At 38.3% G+C, this 22203-nt stretch overlaps 1 protein-coding gene across 1 annotated transcript in view; it reads left to right on the top strand.

Annotated features, from left to right (window-relative positions):
- The window catches only part of LOC149284590 (prolyl endopeptidase-like), a 70228-nt gene extending 58222 nt beyond the window's left edge, over positions 1-12006 (top strand). The window contains exons 11-15 of the mRNA XM_089496455.1: positions 4131-4267; positions 4911-5005; positions 6957-7088; positions 7345-7501; positions 11712-12006. Coding sequence (XP_089352581.1) covers positions 4131-4267; positions 4911-5005; positions 6957-7088; positions 7345-7501; positions 11712-12006 — 816 coding nt within the window. The remainder of the gene's footprint in view (positions 1-4130; positions 4268-4910; positions 5006-6956; positions 7089-7344; positions 7502-11711) is intronic.
- Positions 12007-22203: the final 10197 nt, after the last annotated feature.

Here is a 22203-nt window from a genome sequence, read left to right as displayed (position 1 = left end):
TATTCCATAATCAGTTTAACCCCTTTCAGTAACAACCATGTATGAGTGTTTTAAGGACCACTCTCTGTGATTGATGATCAGCAGCAGACATCTTCCGCTTCCTGGCAGAAGTCTTGCATATTCAGCTGTACCCATGAGACTTACGTGAAGGAGGAAAACCTTGTATTATAGTAACCAATGCTGAAGTAATAGCATGCATGTTAAGAGAGAGAGAGAATCCTGAACACACCAGTAGAGGTTTGTTAAAATATGCTATAAGGATTGTGAAAAATGTAAATTTAAATCATTGGGTAGCCCAATTTCTAGTATAAAGAAATAACATGCTTAAATAATCAGCTCTGGCTTTAGTCTCATTCTGGATTTCCATATTACACAAGGACATATCAAGTGCGGGATTTCCTTGTTGTAAACCATGTGATCTTCAAGAAGAGTATAGCAGATGTTTTTAGAGTCTCGGGAGGTTTTCTCTCAATATAATTAGCTCAGTGTAACTTGCTTGGGCTTCTCCACACCTAAGGCACTAATATGGTGTGAAAGGGGTTTCTATAACATTTTGCTGCCGAGGTTATAAACTACAACATCTAATTGGAATGTGAATGTTAAACGAGCTGTGGTATTTTAACATATTTAAGCAAAGGCTTCTTTTCTGGCCTTCATACTTTTTTTTGTTGCTGATACATACTTTCATAAATTATAGTATTCTATACATTTATTTGACATGTGCATGTTAACTGTAAATCATTACATATCATGTATCCTCCGGTGTACATGCTGTACACCGGAGGTTACAGGAAGTAACATGGTTCTCTATCAGAGTTAACCACCGTGCTTTTTATTTTTTGGCACTTGCAATTTCTTATTGAAGATTCTGAAGACAGGTTTCCTGGATTATTACGAACATCGCTAAATAAACATTTGCTTCTATGTACCTTAAAGTGAACACTTGCATTTATTAACCCCTTCACGACAGTCTGTACATGTATGGGCTCACAATGCATTGTCCTCAGTGGGTTTAAGGACAGCCCGCTGTCCTCAAGGGGTTAATGTTTGTAGCATTTAAAAAAAATACTAATTACTAAAACTGATGTATTTTTCACACAACTGTTCCCTTTATGAAAAAAGCTGATAATTTAGGCACATTAGCCTGTATAGCAGCCTATAAGAATCTGTTAGATCACCTGATAACATGATGCTCAGTCTTCCTAATGCTAGGTGACATGTTACATGATTTTACTAATCCAAGGTATAATAGAACATAAGCACAGAATGCATAACGCAACTATAGTATTTATGTAGAGTTTTCATACAAGTCCTCTACATAAGAAATGGAAGGTACCATAATGAACATTATGTTATTTAAAAGAAATTAAGTATAAAAAATATCATCGTGTTCACCTTTACTTATACCTTTAGAAATGTATTGCACTTTTCTTTGACATTCACTATTAACATTCATGTTGAGTCATCTATATTTTTTTGTAATCTTTGCTTGGAATGACAATAACACACATGCAAAAACAGGGCATATGGCTAAAATACATATTGGTCACCTCTGTGGCAATATATATGGGGGTGCCCTTGAACATTAAGGTATTTGTCGGTGCTGCCCCAAAAACCAAATTTACTCAGCCCATGCACCTTGCAGGAGGCTTTTTCTTCATGGTTCAGTAGGGTTAAGCGCATAATCTGTACTTCTCTCACATATTCTGGACTGTATAGAAGTAAGTAAACCCTTGACACAAGATGCCTGCAACAATATCAGATTAAATGGTCTGCATTGTTAATGAGCTACTTGGGGTTTTACCTTTTTACTTTCTGTCTCTTACTACAATTCTCCTTTTCTGTGGGATACATTCCTCCACCCTTGCTCTTTTTTTCTACCTATTGGATCAATTTATATATCAAGTTTAGAGCTCTAGAAATAACTATATTGATGCTTTTGCTAAAATTACTGAACTCAGAATCACACTCGCAGACATTCCCTGATCACTGTCACACTCTGTCTAATTTTAGTAATTGTATATATCACTAGAGAGCCCCTTCTTTGTAGGACTTGACCTGTCCCTACCCACATTTATCTTGGTTATAAGGACATTTCCTATTATTGCCTATTAAGATTTTAACAAAATGATTTCCAGGATAGAGAATTTGAGACAAGATTGAATTTGCGTTATCGGTTTTGAAGTCTTCCTGAAAGCCTCCTATCTTGTTTCAGAACTGTAATTGCTCTTTTTCTACCGGACAAGATAATCACTGCAGCTCAGAAACCACACTTGATCACAAGAAACCTTATATTTTGCATGTTAGATATCAGAGGTTTACACAGTGTCAGAAACAATCTATTTATTTTAAAGTAGTATATTCACTTCACAAATCGCAGCACTATTATCCATCTTTTCTTAAAATTGTGTAAAAAAAATTATATTACTCCACCTCTAAATGCCCAACTCATTTACATAAATGACTACCAATGTTTAACAAATTCACATAAAAAGCCTTGTAAAGCTCAGCCTCCTAGTCATACCTCTAGTCACGTGCCCTGAAACAAGTTTTGATCTGCTGAAATGGTGGGAGGTGCGCATAGCCAACCTCCACCACAAAAAATAACCTTTCATCCTATCGTCTGCTTGTTATTGTAGAGGGTCAAATAATCTTTATTCCTCTGGCACAAGTCTCAATGACTAGGCCCGTCTAGTGATTACGTCAAGCTCTGCAAGCTTTATGTATGAGAGCAGTATCATGTGCCTATACAGGACCTAGCACACTAAATCTAGTTCTACAGTTCATGGCAACTTCACTTGTCAGTCGGAATTCAACTTCTGTAATCTCGTGGAAGGTGAAAATGGCACGCAACTTATTCTTGCATGTGTCTACGATTGTGTTGTTAATAATGTATGTTTGTGTATGCATGTAAGTGGGTATGTGCTTATGTGTATTTTTGGTGTTTTGTTTTCTTCTTCTTAATGGAAGGTGAAAACAACACTGTACTACACCAGAGGAAGGCACCAGCATGCAGCATTGGCACTTTGAGGTCTGCAACTTGGTTTCATGCAGAAAGTTGGGTACTCAAGCCCAAAAACATTTTCCATCATTGCCCTACAGTGAGTCCCAACAATCCTAATGTACAAACTGCACTACATATTGTGTGTAATAAAACACAATTAAGATGGTTGCTTCTTTTAGAAATATATTGGGATATTTTGCATTTCAATTCATTATCAGTGGTTGGGCATCAGTAGCACGTCTCTGCTATACAAGTGAGCAGTTCATAATATCCTTGTTACACCAAACTAATTCACCCTCAGTCAATTGATTTTAAATCAAGATCTGTCCAGTGACCAGCATCCACCAGTGAGCCATAAAATTCAGTTCTGGACACGGAAAACGAAAACTTTGCATTAACAAAAGCGAGGAAATAAAGTGTGCAATTTGTAAAAACAATTACCCGGCTCAGCTTTTTAAGGGAAGAAAACTATTCCATTCAAGTACCTATCTACAAAAGAGAGAATATATTGCTTTCTCCATAAAAAATTGTAATTGAAAACAGACACCTCTGTTATTATGGATATGTTTCAGTTACAATTCTGATGGAATGCTGTGCACTTGAGATAGGAAGGGTTATTGTAGTCCTTGTTCCAGTGGGTTATATTGGTATTCAACACAGAGTCAGGCATCCTTTTCTTAATTAAATAACTTGCCCATCTTGGCCTGGCTGTATAATCAAAGCAAACACATTTCAAGAGTGAAAAAAACAGTTGCTTTCATCTGTCACCCACTGAAGATCAGAGCCAGCCAAGTGATGTGTATAATCACATTTAAGCCACAAGTGATGTTTTTAACCTACTTGTGTTCTAAACAAAAATAAAAACTGATATATGGTTCTTTTGAACGCACGTTTCACATTTTCTGTCATTAAATTAATATTTTTTATTTATCTATTTTTCATTTCTTCTTTCCTTGATATGGTGAAATATCGATGATATTTGCTGGGCATGCTTTGTTTTGTGTCCTTATCGGTCATTATTATTCTAGCAGCAACCCGGGAATCTGAATTATTATACTTGCTTTTTGTTAGGTTGTGCTTTCCTCTATTTTTCTTACATAATGAAAAAAAAACTTTTATGTTTTAGGTTTTTTACTCCAGCAAAGATGGCACCGAAATACCAATGTTTATTGTGCACAAAAAAGACATTAAGCTGGATGGTTCTCACCCAGCTTTTCTATATGGTTATGGTGGATTTAACATATCAATTACCCCAAGCTACAGGTAAGGTATAGTTCATTGCTTTTGCTGTTGTGTTATACAAAAAATGTCTGAAACAGTACTGTCCAGATTTTATGTGTAGAGGACCAAAGCATGATACAGCACAGTAGAATATATATATTATACTTTAAACATACTATCTGCCCTGATGTAGTCAATCATTACACATTGTTTGCAGCTGGAGAGCTGTAGTTTAGAAAATTTTTTAGACTGTTCCACTATGATGACCATAGCGAGGAATGAAGAGGTTTTTAATGCCTGACATGGTAATGGGTGAATCTTTTCCTAGATACAGATAGCAGACTCATTATAAGGTTGCCACAGTACAGGAATTCAAGAACCTTATGTAGTTTATTAACGGTAAGGGCACTCTGTTGGCCTTTGTGCGTCAGATTTGGGCCTTCAGTATATGTGACAGCTGGCTGGATACATACTGCCGCATGCTAAAGAGCACAGCTTTAAATTGGTAATGCTCATTTTAATCTCGGACCAACCCTGCCTACACAGTGCATAACAGCCAGAGGATAGTTAAGTACATATTTCATTACAAAAATCAGTGATATTTGGTAAGATATTGTTTACATGATGGTTATGTGATTGACAGCAAATTTATACTTGGGGTAATTATTTGTATGTTGTCTTGCAGTGTGTCCAGGCTTATTTTTATGAGGAATCTTGGTGGGATTCTTGCTATTGCAAACATCAGAGGTGGTGGAGAATATGGCGAAAATTGGCACAAAGGTAAACCAAAAGCTTAATGGTATTTCATTGATGAAAATCAAACTGTAGAATTAACATTCTCATTTTATTTATTCATTGGTTTGAAATTTTAATTGTTGAAGCAAATTAAGCACATTTATATTTTCAGTTTGTAAACTTTCAAGTGTTTCACAAATGCTTACTTTTCCTACCATATTGTGCTAAAAGCGTGTTTTCCCACCCCCTTTAACAAAACAATTACAGTAAAATGTATTTGTGGTATAACCCATAAAAAAAAGCTGTAATAATTTCTTATTAGCTGTGATTATTATAGGTAATAGTATAAAAATATACAGACATCTATATATCATACCTAAAATATATTTCTTTCACAAATGCTCATATAAATAATGTAGACCATGGGAAAGCATTACTGTATGTTCAAAGTGCTGTCACAATTATATCTGCATGGAACAGTCATACAAGTGTACACAGTTTTATGGTTATACTCACTATGGCCTGCTTAATCTCTTCCAGAGTGATAACACAGATCATGATGTTGTCCATTAGTGTTTGCAATGTACACTTAGGTTTTATAAAATAAGATAATGTATTGATTGACTGAACTCTTTCAACACACATATCTTTCTTTACACACTGAACTGGTGTATTGTTAGCAATTTATATTTTGAAATCATATAGAGAATCTTTGTTGGACGCATGCACCAGAGGTGTTTTACTTCATGGAGGAAGTGATGTTATAATTCACAAGGCCAATCCAATTCCTATTTCTGATAAACATTATCAATTCCCAGTGGTAGAACTAACATACATCTTTACAGAATTAACTTGAGTTCAGCTATGAGTTTTAAAAACTTTGATGGGCTTACTTTTAATGTACTTTTTTAATATCATTGACGGTCCAAACATGTAAACAATGAAATATCTAAATGTAGCACTGTACTAATTGTCCTGTTCCATCTTCCCGTTTTGTTAAAATAATCTACCTGTTTTACATTTTAAGTAAAGCATTTTTTAAACTTTTTCACATCATGGATCCAAAAATATCCTGATTTCCATTCAGGTGGGTACACCAAATAATTGCCTGTCTGCATTTAGCATTACAGTTTTGTTCCATTTAATGTCTGGTTTCTTGATTGCACATCTGTTGTGCTGACTCTCTGATCAGTTAACCTGTTTATAAATCTATTTTTATGGTATTGTTTCAGTGAAAATGAAGAATGTGGATTATTACTTTAATCATAATTTGCAGACAGGCAATAATAGACATTTTTATGTTTGATTAATCAGCTCTGGAGAAATAAAATAGATCTCCATAGGCGTGAAATGATTTAGTGTGTCCTTCATACAGGTTGGCAGGTGTTGCTCTGAGCATATGTTATTTTAGGAAAACAATTACAGATTTTCCCGAATTTGTCCTCTGGAAGAACGTGAGCTGTAGATTTGACAAATGTGGTCTTGTGTGTAACCTAGAATTATTTTACAAGGTACAGTTTTCTGCAATGTGTTGTTAAAAGCTAATCGTGTATCTCAAGAACATTTGACCAGCTGTGCAACACATTAGCAAAAGAGTATATAGTAAAATTGTATATGATAACATTTTGTAGATGAGCAGACGGCAAGCAAGGGTGTATGAGCTGATACATAAATACACATAAATGCATGTATTGCCTTCTCACTCATTTAGACCAATCTCACATCAGAATTAGAGAAAAATGTTTCTCCTCAGCTCATAACACGTGTGATACACAGCCTCCATGTTGCTTGACCACTTGGCACTTTAACTGCTAAGCGCACTTCGTCAGATTTAAGTCTTTGTCAGACTTGGTCCAAATATTATTTTCTCTGGACCCAAATTCTGTTGTTTGATTTTTAAGCACACTCGCGTCACCTACAATATAAAAAAAAAAATATTCTATGTATGGATAACCACATAGTTAATTTTTTTCTTGTTTTGTTTTTGTTTAAAAAGCTGGAATCCTAGCTAACAAGCAGAACTGTTTCGATGATTTCCAATGTGCAGCTGAATACTTGATCAAAGAAAAATACACCTCTGCACGGAAGATCACTATCAATGGTGGTTCTAATGGTGGCCTTTTAGTTGGTATGTTTCTTTAAGTCTACAGTTGGCTTTGTTTGATTTATAAACTAGCCTAACTGACTAATTTTAAATTATTTTAGCAACAATATGTATAATATTGCATCAGTAAAAATTACTTTTTTCCCCATTGTCACAAGACTTAATTCTTTAGGGAGCAGGCCTATATTTTATGTAAGAAGGTGTCATTTGCTTCATCAGTTGCTGACCTGTGCATGTTTGCTAATTTGTATTTACATGTGAAAATCCTCATGTTTTGAAGCTTCGTGTGCCAACCAGCGTCCTGACTTGTTTGGATGTGCCATTGCTCAGGTTGGTGTGATGGACATGCTAAAGTTCCACAAGTTCACCATTGGCCATGCATGGACCACTGATTATGGATGCTCAGACAACAAAGAGCACTTTGAATGGCTAAGAAAGTAAGTTATCATCGTACATCAGCACCAACTATCAGTCCTTATTTTTACAGCGTTGCTCTCTTTGACTAGAGGCTACTACTAATACTTTTAATAGTATGGCTGGTCTATCCCTAACAACGGCACTCTTACCTATTGTGTAAATACACCCTAAATCCCTCTAGATTGTAAGCTTGTTTACCCTCCTCACCTGTTGTCTTTAACCCCTTCAGGACCGGGATTTTGATACTAACGTGTCGCTAAAGGACCGGAGCCGTTTTTGTGTTTTTGCCATGTCTTTCTTCAACTGTAATTTCTCTCTTATCAATTGGTGCACCCACACAAATCATATATTGTTTTTTTCAGCACAAGTAGGGCTTTCATTTGAAACCATATTAAGCTGGGTAGTACATTGTTTTGTTTGAAATAAACTGGAAAAAGTTGGGAAAAAATGAAAAAAAACACTTTTTTACAGTTTTGTATACATACAAATTGTACACACATTGAACCAATGGGAAAAAATTATCCCAAATATATTCATTAAGTTGTCCTGATTTGGAAACCACCCAACATGGCCAGGATTTTTATCTATTTTGACCAGTATAGGGCAAATATTGCAAGGCATGCATCACGTTTTTGAAATTTAATTTTTTTCAAATTTGGCATGGTAGTCTAATAACTGCAATAGTTGTCACAGATACTCATTATCCCCCCAAAATTATATGTTTATGAAAAGTAGATAAGTCAAGGTGTACAACTAGGGTCATTTTGACACTTTTCAAACAGGGATTTTATCGCCAATTGCTGCCAAATTTTGAGGTATTTTTATATTTTTTTGGTTTTTTTGCATATGTTGCAATGTTGCTTTAGATTTTATATTATATTTTGTATAGAATATGTGCAACTGCATAAAAAAGCACCAAATTGTGTTCACCAACACCCCCCTGGTTCCAACAAGGCCTCACATGCATGGTCCATGCATTTTTTGAGGAAGCTATGAGGGCAAAACTGGAACATGCGCATTTTCGTTTTCACATTTGGAATTTTCAGAAATTGGTTTCCTGGGCCCATATCCCATTTGGGACATTTTGGAAGCCCCCCACTGTAAATTACCCCATAAAAGTATATATTTATGAACAGTAGACAAGTCAAGGTGTTCAACTAGGGTAGTTTTGACAGTTTTCAGCTAGCCATTTCTTCACTTATGTCTGCCAAACTTCACAGGGAAATTATTTTACTGCTTTTTTAACGCATACATTTCAATGTTGCACTGAATTTCTTGAACACCATAAGTGCAACAGTGGAAGAAAACACCACATTTTGTTCACCAAGATCCCCTGATTCCAACAAGACCTCACATGCATGGTTCATGCATTTTTTGAGGAAGCTATGAGGGCACAACTGGAACATGTGCATTTACATTTTTTTAAATATTTTTTTCATCAGATTACTTGTAAGTGACAGGTTTAGGCCGCTGACATCAATCAGGGAGACCGATCAATAATCAGCGACTTAAAATGTCACCGACAAGTGATCAGGTAATAATTATGATTATTTCATTTATTAATAATTTGTGTTTTTTCATAATTACCCTAGATGACCCCTCTCTCTTTATAGAGCAGGGTCATCCGTGGGCTGCCGTAATGATCCGATCACTCCTGTTGGCCAGGAGCGATCTGATCAGCCCAGCCCAGCATTTACCCTGGACTTTCAGGTCAGTGCTGTTATTTTTTTTATTATTATTATTATTATTTTATTTTTTTATTTTTATTTTTTATATTATTATTATTATTTTTTTTTACATTTTTTTAAACTCTTTCCATGCTGATGCTCCATTGAAGCACACCATTGACTGATATTTAGTCCCCACAAGCTTGTGGGGACTAATATTAACCCCTGCAATGCTGCGATGGGGGTCATACACAATCACAGCATTGAAGGGGTTAATATTAGTCCCCACAAGCTTGTGGGGACTAAATATCAGTCAATGGTGTGCTTCAATGGAGCATCAGCATGGAAAGAGTTAAAAAAATGTAAAAAATAATAATAATAATAATATTAAAAATAAAATAATAATAATAATAATAATAATAATAAAAAAAATAACAGCACTGACCTGAAAGTCCAGGGTAAATGCTGGGCTGGGCTGATCAGATCGCTCCTGGCCAACAGGAGTGATCGGATCATTACGGCAGCCCACGGATGACCCTGCTCTATAAAGAGAGAGGGGTCATCTATCTGCCTCTGGCAGCTGGGACACAATCTCCAATAGACTGGAGATTGTAGGGGAGGAGTCTCTCTGATCAGTCCTACAGGACTGATCAGAGGACTTCTGGGGGCTCGTTTTTGCTGTTGCTGGTCTGCCTGGCCACCAGCAGCAGAGCCCCCTACAAAACGGGAATTAACCCCTTCAATGCCGCAAAGGGGTTAACGCTGCACTGACGCTCTCATGGAGTGATCAGGCAGCAGGGGGGTGTTGGATCAGGTCCCCACACTTGTGTGGGGACCCATTCAACCCCCCCCCTTCCCTGAAGCTGCCTGTGGCAGCTGAAACCGCAATTGCAGATTTTTCTGCAATCGCTGTCTCTGCCTACAAAATCACTCCGTGGGAGCGATCGTAGGCTTGGGGGCGGGCTTAGACAGGCTGTGCTGTCCTGGGCAGACAGCAGCAGCAGCGCCCCCACGATCACCGCGATTGTGGTGATGTGGGGGCGTTTTTTGGAAGAGACGTACCTGGTACGTCCCGGTCTACCGGTGACTGTTAACCAGGAAGTACCAGGTACGTCCCGGTACTGAAGGGGTTAAGTCAAATTGTTATGTTACATACTACTTGTTGTGTCCTGTCCACCCGTTGTACACCGCTACGGAATTTGATGATGCTGTATAAAACAATAACTAATAATAATACTATACCAGCTTTAAAAACTAGAATGACAAAGGCACATGGATCCACCTCTTCTAATAGCAGCTTGCAGTATACACAGTGAATGCTAAAAAAAAAAAAATAAAGGTTAATATAAACACAGTTTTTAGCACTAATATCACCTTTCAAAAATGTTTTTAGTGTAACGTTTGTTCACAATACAGTGTTTTTGTTAGCTTTCTGGTATCTTAGCCTAATATTCAAGACAAATAAAGTCCTTATTCTATTGTCTTTAGTAAACAATGCATATAAGATAAGCAGGCATTCATTACATTACTTGCAACATACTGTGTGTTTTTTGAGTTAGGAATGACCTTAAAATGTCACATGACTACCACCAATAGCCACATCCAGGTCTACAGGCAAAGGGCTAGCAAGAGAACAAAGTGCATATAGAAAATAATTTAAAATGGTATATTATATTTGAATATTTCATAAATATAAAAGCCAATTAGTCTGTTGCTGTACTGGATCAGTCCTAGTTGTGATACCATGTTCTCTGAGCGCTGCATCCCATAGGCTGTATGAAAACATGATTCTGCTAAACAGACAAACTGCATGATACAGGATTATGTTATCAAATGCCTTGGCAAAGACAAGGAACTTAGAATTCCGTACTGTAAGCACTTATTGATTTCAAGTTTCATTGAAGTGGTGTAAAATGTCATCTATACAGCACAAAAACAAACTGTTAAGGAGAAAACTGATCTGAAAACTCTGATCACCTTAAAATGTTAATGGGTTCTGTCTACCTTTTTCATCTTTGTACATTAATATATCTACCTCAGTAATATGAAAAGCAGATAGAATAAGGCACTGTATTTGTATAATAGTATTTGATGGTTTAACAACATTATCAGAAAACACATTTGTTTTTCTTTCTGATTACCATTAACAGCAGAAATCAGTTCATTGCACTGCATTTGTAGACCTGAACTACCAATATGTACCTACTGTCTACTGCACTGCAGGTACCAACATTGTGGGACATTGGGCAAGCCATAATCGCTGTAAAGCTGCACAAATAACTAAAGCTTATACTGTCTAAATGTGGTAAATCCTTGTGTCAGATGTGAATGCTTTCTTTGTCCCCTTTACTCACATAGGAAATATTTATTATGATTTTTCTGTTGTGTGTTTCATTTTCTCATTGTATATAAAAAAGTATAGTTTCCCAACATTATGTTGTTCTGGTGGTTCTTGCCAATGGGATGTTAAAGTTTTACAGTCTACTTTATGAAAATAGGTTTAGTCCCTTACTTGTTTTCTGTGTTTCGTCTGGCTTGTCCAACTCACCTGTTTATTTTTCAGATACTCTCCACTTCATAACATCAAGGTACCAGAGGAAAATGGAAAGCAGTATCCAGCCATGTTGCTTCTCACGGCGGACCACGATGACAGGGTGGTACCGCTACACTCTCTGAAGTTTATAGCGACTCTACAACACGTGGTGGGCCGGAGTTCCAACCAGAGAAATCCGCTTCTTATTTATGTGGACACCAAGGCCGGCCATGGTGCAGGCAAACCCACTGCCAAAGTGATTGAAGAAGTGTCTGATATGTTTGCGTTCATTGCGCAATGTCTAGGTCTTAAATGGATTGAATAAAAAAGTTGAACACTTGGGGTTTAGCTTTAAAACCAAGGGCTTTTCTGTTAATTTTGAAGAATTTGATGTATTCATATTTAATAATCAGAGTTGGAATTCATTATTCTTCTTGCAAAATGCTGTCATAGTTAACTACTCTTCAGACATATCAGGTATGGACAAGTGGGGGATATATATGTGTTTTTTCTGATTTCCACAGTCTATCTTTGTTCTAATTAAATGTATCCTATACACCCATACAAATGCGTATGAAGTGATATCTCCCTATTTATGGTTCAAATATCAAATAGCTTCTCATTTATAAAATGTTCTTATTTCATATGTCGTAAATAAGCTTTGCAGTGTTTCAGAACAAATAAATATGTAAGAAGGATACCTCCATCGAACTGAATTGCCAGCCTTCAAAAGAGGCCTCTCTTGCGGAGTGTGTGTGTGTGTATACACATCTGTTTCTTGTGTATATCTTCCAATGTCTTATAATTAGATGAGATTACATACAGTATATACACATACATTATGATTACATAAATATGTGCCACATTTTAAAGCTTGATTTTGTAATTCACATAATTTCATTTTTGGCATCTTGTCAGGAGCTTTATAAATTGTCGCAATCACATAGTAATGATGCTTTGGGATTACAGAACTTTTTTTACATAATCCCAAAGAGTCAAACTTTGTTGATCTGACATAATGCACAATTCATTAGTTAAGGAGACCTTGAATAAATATTAAAGATTTAACCATACATTTATACAGGACCAAGTAGTATCTTATTGCAGGAGGAGTTCACTGTGGCTGGCTCAAAACCTTGCATACCGATATCATGTTTTGAAACACTCAACTCTCCTTGAAAATCCTGGGTTAAGAATATACCCGCTGGTGACTATGGGCATCTAGAATGTAAAGCTGGTCCTTCCTTGTGCAAGCAACCATAAACACTTGCAGCCGTTTTTTTTTAGTCAAAAGCAAACTAAGTTTGATTTCTTGTCCCTGACTTAGTGAAATCCAAGCAGCATTCTATTATGAAAAGCTGCTGGGTCAGTAATGTCTTCTGCAGCTGCTTGCTGACATTACAGGTCCAGTGTAAGAACCACTCATTCAGAAAGGCTCAAACTAGATGCTGCCACAGGGCCCAGCCAACCCTAGGTCGCCATTTTTAGCATAAATTGCTTTCAGGATTTTCTGGTTTCACCTGCTGGTTCCACAAACTAGCTGTACCTATAGAGGTCCAGCTCAACATGATCAGATAATTGATTTTAGTTGACTGCTACATTTGCCTAAATTAAGCAGGTGTTTGAAGACCTCATTTATTCTTTTTTTTTAACTTTTCCATTTTTACTTTATTGTTATTTTTCTTATTTAATTTATTTCCCCTTTTTTGTATGTGGATCTCTTTTGAGGTCTTTAAAGACCTCAGGGGAACTCTACTGGAACTGGATGGGGGTTCCCCTATAATGTGGGTGACATCCATCTCCAGTGACATCACTGGAGTCTTTAAGCTTTATTTTTATTAGTTAAAAATTGGATTTCATATTTACATACCACTTTTACTGATCCTATCTGCTGCTGCTCAGAGTGATTGGTACTGCATTGGTGATTGCAGTACCTGGACAGACCCTCTGAGAACCCCCATTTAATATTTGTTCTGGCACTGCAGGCCAAGAACCTCTGTTTGCATAGTCTCCATTATTCAGGTGTAAGCAGGTGCTCCTGCTAACGACGTCAGTGCAAAAACCATAGGACATACTATCACGGCCTCAGCCTTTTAGGGTCTGTTTTATAGGACGTAGTATAATGTCCTAACATCGTGAAGCGGTTAACATGAAGGTGGTTTTCCTTACATCTTTATGAAATTGTTCCTTTTCTTGTTTTCTTACATATTTTTATAGATATCAGGATCAGGTATGTGGTCACCTGATCATCACACCTACATGAGCTCACTGGACATCACTTTCCAAAACTATTTTGGAGGGTGTCTGTTGGCATTTGTCTCCATTCAGCCAAAAGAACATTCGTGAGGTCAAGCATTGATGTTGGATGAGTTTGTCTGGGTTCTCTGCAGGCTACTCGAGTTCCTCCACACCAAGCTTGTCAAACAATGCCTTTACGGACCTTGCTTTGTGCTGGAATAAGAAAGGGCCTTACCTATACTGATTCCACAAGTTGAAAGCATACAAGTGTCTAAAATGTATTTGTATGCTGTAGTATTAACATTCATTAGAAATTAGTTGCTTAGCCCAAACCCTGAAAGACAGCCCCAGGGAATTGTCTTTTCAGTAGGCACTATGCATTCAAGTAAGTAGCATTCTCCAACCTGCCAAACTTAGATTTGTCTATTAGACTTTAAGAAAGTAAAGTATGATTTATCACTCCAGAGAAGATGTTTCCACTGCTCCAGAGTACAGTAGTGGTGTGCTTTACACCACTCCAGCTGACACTTGGAGTTGTGTACAGTAATCTTCAGCTTGTGTGCAGCTGATCAGTCATGGAAACTCATTTCATGAAGCTCTTGACACACAGTTGTTGTGCTGATGTTGCTTCCATTGGTAGTAAGTAATGCTACAGAGAATAGATCATTTTTAAGTCCTGCTCTGTAATTGTGCACGGTCTGCAGCTTTGTGGCTGAGCTGTTCCTAGACCCTTCCACTTTGCAATAATAGCACTTATAGTAAACCGGAGCAGATCTATTAGGGCAGAACTTTAACAAACTGACTAGTGGCCTGCTATGACAGTGCCTTGTTAAGTCATCTAGCTCTCCAGTACAACCCATTTTTTGTCTATGGCTTGCCCATGTGCTTGATTTTATACACCTGTTAGCAATGAGTGTGGCTGTAACACTTAAACTCATCCCATTTCCTAAATACCTCTTTCAATTTCATCTGGACTCGCCAAGTGTCCTCCACGCTCAGGGTAATGTGAGGCAATGCACAATTGTCACCATTTTTAGATTTGCCATATTTAAATATAGCAAATTTAATCTGAGTCATTTTCTGTTTAATAGATGTTTTAAATTGACTTGATACCTACAGAAGTATTTGCAATCTCACATATAATGCTGCAGTTTAAACCGGAACAAAAAATTGTTCCATTTTCAAAGTACCCTTAGACTTTAATGAAGTCTACCTCACGTCTCTAGCTCTCTCACCTAAGTATAGTAAAATACAGTTTAATGTCAGAACAGTAAGAATTATAATTACCATTTGTGCTTAATTCCAAATAATTTTTGTTACTTTTAATCTAAAAATGAAGTAGAAGAAAGTCAAAGGGGCTTATTCAATAAGATTTAAGGAGATTTTGCAGTAGACATGCAAACAGGATTCTCCTGAAAAAAGGGAAGTGTCCCTGCATGTTGTGCGGTATCGATGAGGTAACCAAAGATATCTGAGAATATATTATACCACCGCAAATAGTAAATATGCACCATATCCATGTAATTAAATCCATATCATGCGTTAGAGATGAGTGTCTAATTCCTGTTGCCTAGGTCCCCTATTAATACATAGTTGAATAGGTTAACGCTCACTAATGTGATTGTGCCGTATACAGACCCAACAAAGCTCTTCTTACCATAGAAGCTTCATGTAGTTGAATCATCAGAAAGTATTGTGATGTCAGGGAGTTGAATCCATAAATTCTCCTGCCAGTATCCACTTTTTGAATAAACCTTAAAGACTAGGTAATTCTTGAGAAAAGTATAGTTAAAATGATACCATTTATTGGCTAACTGAGAGTTTAATTGCGAGCTTTCGAGACCAAGTTGTTAGGTCTCTTCCTCAGGCATTAATGAAGCTAACACAGACTTTTCTAAATACAAAAGCACAATTCACACATTAACAAAGACTTTAGATAAACACAGAGGTATTGGGGAATTTGTTCAGCAGTAAATTAGCTGGACTAGCAGAGATCCAATGGACAGATATGGTTCAATCAAAGCATCCTTGGTCAGTTTACTCCCTGGTTAGAGGGGCCATAAAACCAGATCCATGAAGGTGTCAAATGTTCCCAGGAATAAGTTGTTTGTAGTTAATTCGAATTGTGAGAGGATTAATGGTTTGTAATGTTATAATGGGAGATGAATTCTCTGTCTCTGTTGAGGCCAGTGAGTAGGGTATTAAAACGGTATATTAGTTTGATCTCCCATATTTTTCTCTCCCTCTGGGTGCGGAAGGATCCCATCAGTACTGACAGCTTCACATCCTGAATGCTGTGTCCAGGCTGACAGAAGTATTCTCCAACAGGTGTATCTATTTGTTTCTGTTTGATGGTATGTCTGTGGGAATTAAACCGTTTGTGTAATGCTTGGCCTGTTTCCCCCACGTACATCGCTGTTGGGCATTTAGCACACATGATGAGGTACACCACGTTAGATGATTTGCACGTAAAGCAGCCATTGGTTTTGTGGTGTAAGTGTGAGCCTGGTATCTGTATTTCATCTGTGGGAAGGATGTGTGCACAGGTTTTGCATCTCTTTTGCTGGCAGGGAGAGGTACCATTTGCTGTTTGCCTGTGAAGGGTGCTCCTCACTATACATTGTTTGAGATTGGGAGGCTGTTTGAATGAGAGCAGTGGGGGATGTGGGAATACCGTCTGAAGTCTTTCATCAGTGTGCAAGATTTCTTGTAGTTCTTTTGAGATCTTGCTCAGGGCTTCCATTTGTGGATTATAGGTGACCACTAATGGTACTCGATCTCTTTTTTGTGGCTGCTGGTATCTCAGAAGGTTTTCTCTGGGGATATTGATAGCTTTCTGTATTTGTGAGTCTGTGGTTTTTATACTGTACCCATGGTTGATGAATTCCTCCCTGAGATTCTGGAGGTGTTTATCTCTGTCCATAGGATCCGAACAGATGTGGTTATATCGAATAGCTTGACTGTATATGATTGAGTTCTTGGTATGTCTGGGATGGAAGCTGTTATGTTTCAGATAGGTTGGTCTGTCTGTTGGTTTGCGGTAGAGTGAAGTCTGAATTGACTTGTTCTTTATGTAGATGGTAGTGTCCAGGAACTGGATGTTAGTGCGGGAGTAGCTCAGTTTCAGGTTTATAGTGGGATGAAAGGCATTATAGCCTTCATGAAAACTGAGAAGTTCCTCTTCGCTACCAGTCCAGATGATTAGTATATCGTCGATGTAGCGGAGATATACCAGCGGTTTGTTGTGGCAGGTGGAGATGTAGTCCTCCTCCAGTTTAGCCATGAACAAATTGGCATATTGTGGTGCCATTCGTGTGCCCATTGCAGTCCCCATTTTTTGGAGATAAAAGTCCTGTCCAAATGTGAAGTAGTTGTGGTTGAGGATAAAATGTATTAGTTGTGTTATGGGTTCCATTCCTAGGTTCTCCTGTTCTAGCTATTTGCGGCAAGCTGCTATACCGTCACAATGGGGAATGTTGGTGTAGAGGGATTCTACGTCCATGGTAGCAAGAATGGTGCCCTCAGGAACTGTGCCGATGTTGGTAAGTTTGTTGAGAAGATCGGTGGTGTCTTGGATGTAACTGGGCAATCCCTTTACTAAGGGTTTAAGGATTTTTTCAACCCAACCAGAAATATTTTCTTTAAGGGTTCCGACTCCTGAAATCATGGGTTTTCCGGGGTTTCCCTCTGTGTATTTTGGGGAGCATGTAGAAGGAGCCCACTTTGGGGTCAGTTGGCACCAAGCCTTGTACCTGTTGTCTGATGTTGGGTGGCAGTGCTTTTATGGTATTTTTGAGTGTTTTAGTATAGGTGTTTGTGGGGTCCTCCTGAAGTTGGATGTAGTGTCTGTCATCAGAGAGTTGTCTGTGTGCTTCTTTTTTGTAATCCTCAGTGTCCATATTAACTACAGCACCTCCCTTGTCTGCTGGTTTAATTGTAATTTCTTGATTGTTCTTAAGTGATCGAATGGCCTTCTGTTCCTTCTTAGTTAAGTTGGCAGTTTGTTTCGTTTGTTTCTCTAATATTTCGGAATTGACTCTGTGTCTAAAGCTCTCTATATATCGGTCAAGTGTAGGGTTATATCCTGGTTTCGGAGTCCAAGTGGATTTCTTTGTAGTCAATTTGTTGTGTCTTTCCATAGTGTCACTGGTTACAGTGTCCGTTCTTTTGTAAATTTTCGAAAGAATTCCTCCATATCACTGCACAGGGTTATTTTGTCCAGATGTCTTGTTGGGCAAAATGATAGACCTTTAGAGAGTACTGACCGTTCATCCCTGTTTGGTGTGTAAATGGAGAGGTTAATCACACAGCTTTGTCCAGTTGGTTTGGGAGGTTCTGTTGAAAATCCTGAAATTATCCTTAATCTCTGTAATTTCTTCTTCTTTGTGTTGATGAGCGCTTTTTGGAGTCTTTTATAGTACCGCTTTTATGGTATTCTTTGTCCTCTGGGTTTGGTTCCAGTTGTTCATTGAGAGTAGATATCTCTGTGTTAACTTGTCTTTTTTTTGTTGTAGCAGATTTTGATGAGTTTGTTCCGTATACGTTCCGATGTCCTGATACATATTTCCTGTGTGTACCGGTTGTTGTAGGTACCCTACTCACTGGCCTCAACAGAGACAGAAAATTAATCTCCCATTATAACATTACAAACCATTAATCCTCTCACAATTCGAATTAACTACAAACAACTTATTCCTGGGAACATTCGACACCTTCATGGATCTGGCATATGTCAAATGGTTTTATGGCCCCTCTAACCAGGGAGTAAACTGACCAAGGATGCTTTGATTGAACCATATCTGTCCATTGGATCTCTGCTAGTCCAGCTAATTTACTGCTGAACAAATTCCCCAATACCTCTGTGTTTATCTAAAGTCTTTGTTAATGTGTGAATTGTGCTTTTGTATTTAGAAAAGTCTGTGTTAGGTCTCTTCCTCAGGCATTAATGAAGCTAACAACTTGGTCTCGAAAGCTCGCAATTAAACTCTGTTAGCCAATAAATGGTATCATTTTAACTATACTTTTCTCCTGTTTTCTCAACGGCTAACACGGTACAAAAACTTTTTATCAAGTAATTCTTGGTGATTCTACAAGAATTTTCATAAGAGGAAAAAAAAAAATTATGTACACTAGGAACATGTAAAATAATTGTTCCTATATTTTGTTGCCAGTATCAGTAGTTCAAACTATTAGCAGAACACATACTCTAGAGCAGAGCTGTCAAACCGTGTCCTGACTGAGGTTATTGACTACAATTTCCCTGATTCTCTGACAGCCACTAGAATGTTTGATAGAATTAGCAGATCAGAATGACTCTAGTTTAGAGTAGTACTCCTATGTACAACAAACTGCAGGCTAAACCAGATTAACATCACTGGTGAGGTTCTTGGGGGCAAATTGCCTGTCCCAAGTCAGCGAAAGGAGGAGGATTGACATTAGATAGCAACCACATAAAAATCAGCTTTCTACAGAAACACGAACAAGGCTGGAAGAAGAAAGATTATTAACTCAAACGTGCTGAGTGGTAAAAGCTGTGAGGAAGCTACTAAGTTAACAACCCTTTTTTTTCAACCAGGAGGATCGATATCAAGATATGGAACGAGTCCGGAAACATGGCACAAGTTCAAGTGAAGATGCGGAGCAACAATCCAACCATACTAGGCATTCGCAAGACAAGATGGAGGCTGAAGACACACCTCAGAAAATACTTTTCCAGACAAAGATATCACCGTTCTTATGGGAGACTTCCACACCAAGATTGGGCATGACAACACAGGATACAACAGCAGCCTGGTTATCGTAAGCAGCAACTTTCCTCACTGGCAGATCCTCAAGATTACCTGGGTATCGCCAGACAAGATAACAGAGAACCAGATAGACCATGTCTGCATTAGCAATAAGTTCATAAGATCCCTGCAGAATGCCAATCAAGGAAGAGGAAGACGGTGTCCTCAAAAGCTTTCAGAAACTGAAAGACACTTATATCATCATGCCAGGAAGTGCACAGAGTCAAGAAACACCAGCAAGAAGAGTGGATCACAGAAAGAAAGAAGATGGTAGCAGTCAACAGTACTAGTAATGAAGAGGAACATCAGGACAAGAGACTATGAATGGACTGGCAGCATAAGCGGAGCATACAGCAGCAACATGAAACTCCACTAAGCTACTGTCTTGAAATCTCAGGAAACCAAGAACATCCCGTCAAAGACAAACTGGGAAAGACGATTACAGGACTTGAACAACAGATGGACGGACCACTTGATGGGACTCCAGAACAGGTCAGCCCTGCTAGATCCACCAGACAATAAACCCAGCCAACAAGGACCTCCCAATCAACTGCAACAAGCCAACCAGGAATGAGATCAAGAAAGCCATCGCCATGATGAAGAACGGGAAGTCAACTGGACTTGACAACATTCCTGCTGAGGCCCTGAATGCAGACCTAGATGTTTGAGTGGAGATGCGGTACCCACTCTTTAAGAAGATATGGGCAGAAGAAGAGATTCCAGCAGACTGGAAGGAGGGATAACGCCTCAACATCCTCAAGAACTGTGCCAGCTACAGGGAAATCCTGTTTTTGTTGGTGCCAGGGAAGGTCTTTAACCTCCTAGAGAGAAAAGAACATTGTCAATCCACAGCTATGAGATGAGCAGGCAGGCTTCAGGCAGAACAGACACTGCACGGACAAGATTTCAAAGCTCCACATCATAGTTGAGCAGTCCTTGGAGTGTAACTCCTCATTGAACATAAACCTTGTCGACTATGGGAAGGCAATTGGCATCATAGATCGAGAGACCTTCTGGAAGCTCCATTAACACTATGGCATCCCAGCCAAGTTTGTTACCCTGATCAACAACTCGTACAACAAAATGCCCTGCCTCAGGGCAGGCGGAAAAGAGCCCATGCACCTAGTGATGCGACCTCTAGGCTCAGACCAAAAAGATGGTCTACACCTGGAACCAGCTAGAATAGTCCAGGACAAAGAACTATGGAGATCTGAAGTTGGCGGCCCATACCCTGGCAGCGGTGATGGGCATATGTAAGAAAAAACAGATGTGAATTGGCAAAGCTTAGCGAGGTTGCCTACAATGAGTCTCCTCTTGGGAGCATCTCAAATCTTAACTTACATGTTGCATTACAAAGGAAAATGATTTATCAGTATAAACCTGCCTAAGCAATATGGCTGAAACTTTGAGTAGCTAAAATATAACAATGTTATTTGAAATGGAACGTTATATTTGACAAAACTAGTGCATGGTTTATTTTTAGCACAACATAGAAAAACGCCTTGGCTTGCAGGAGATGCATTCAGCTGAATGCGGAGAGGGGGCAGTATACTGTAGCACTGAAGCCTCAGTGACTTAGTGCTTTTTATTTTATTTACAGGTAAATAATGCATATTAAAGTACTTACAATGTATACTTGCAAAGATAAGATAGATAAATTAAGTCATTCTGTAGCAGATGCTTCTTAGAGAATGCATAATAGGAAGCAGTTCAAAAGTGTAATTGCAAATAATAGTGATATGATTAAATTGGGAATCGAACAAAACAAATCATTCTCTTTCTCCCTCTTTTAACACAATTACAAATAATATGAAATTATAGGGCAAGGTAAGAATGTTGATGCTAAGGAGAGGTGTCATTTTTTTGTTTTTTATAATTTGTAAAATAATCTTGCTAGGCTTTTTAATAGTTAAAATGGTACCACATATGAACATGTGAGGCCCCACTGGCCCTTACCTGGCATAATCAGGGAGTCCTGATATTCCTGCTGCACACCTCTGTGGTCACGAAGTAGGCCGCCATTCCAATCGTGGAGTAAACCCGAAGCTGCGGACTAATGTAGTGGCGTGTAGGACGCAGCTGTTAACACCTGTGGAGGGGGTGTAAAACTTGGTCCCAAAATTACCATGCCACCAATAGCCTGTAGTCAATCATGCAGACAGGCATTGTTAGGGAAACACATCTCTCTGCCATCTAATCTGATGAGGGCCTTAATCAACCTGGAGGAGGAGTAGATATCTGCAGTGCGATAAAAATTCCACAGCCTTCTTTCACATTGCTCCAGTGTTTCAGATCTTCGGTCCATGTGTGTCCTTGGACTCCAGTCTCCAGACCTACCTTTTCTGCTGTGCTACAGTGTCTCCTTTTGATTACCCGTATTTCACATATTTCTCGCCCCTTGGATTAGCTCATTTGCCTTTGCTCTTGACTTCTACTTGAAAAAACTGTCGCCTGCCTTGACCATTTGGACTGTTCTTGATTTTGCCAATTACTAATTT

The sequence above is a fragment of the Sceloporus occidentalis genome, unplaced genomic scaffold (assembly GCF_023333645.1).
Source record: "Sceloporus occidentalis isolate IW3139 unplaced genomic scaffold, rSceOcc1.0.p SCAF_90, whole genome shotgun sequence".
Taxonomy (NCBI): domain Eukaryota; kingdom Metazoa; phylum Chordata; class Lepidosauria; order Squamata; family Phrynosomatidae; genus Sceloporus; species Sceloporus occidentalis.
The sequence above is the reverse complement of the archived record's forward strand: the minus strand, read 5'-3'. Positions and strand labels throughout refer to the sequence as shown.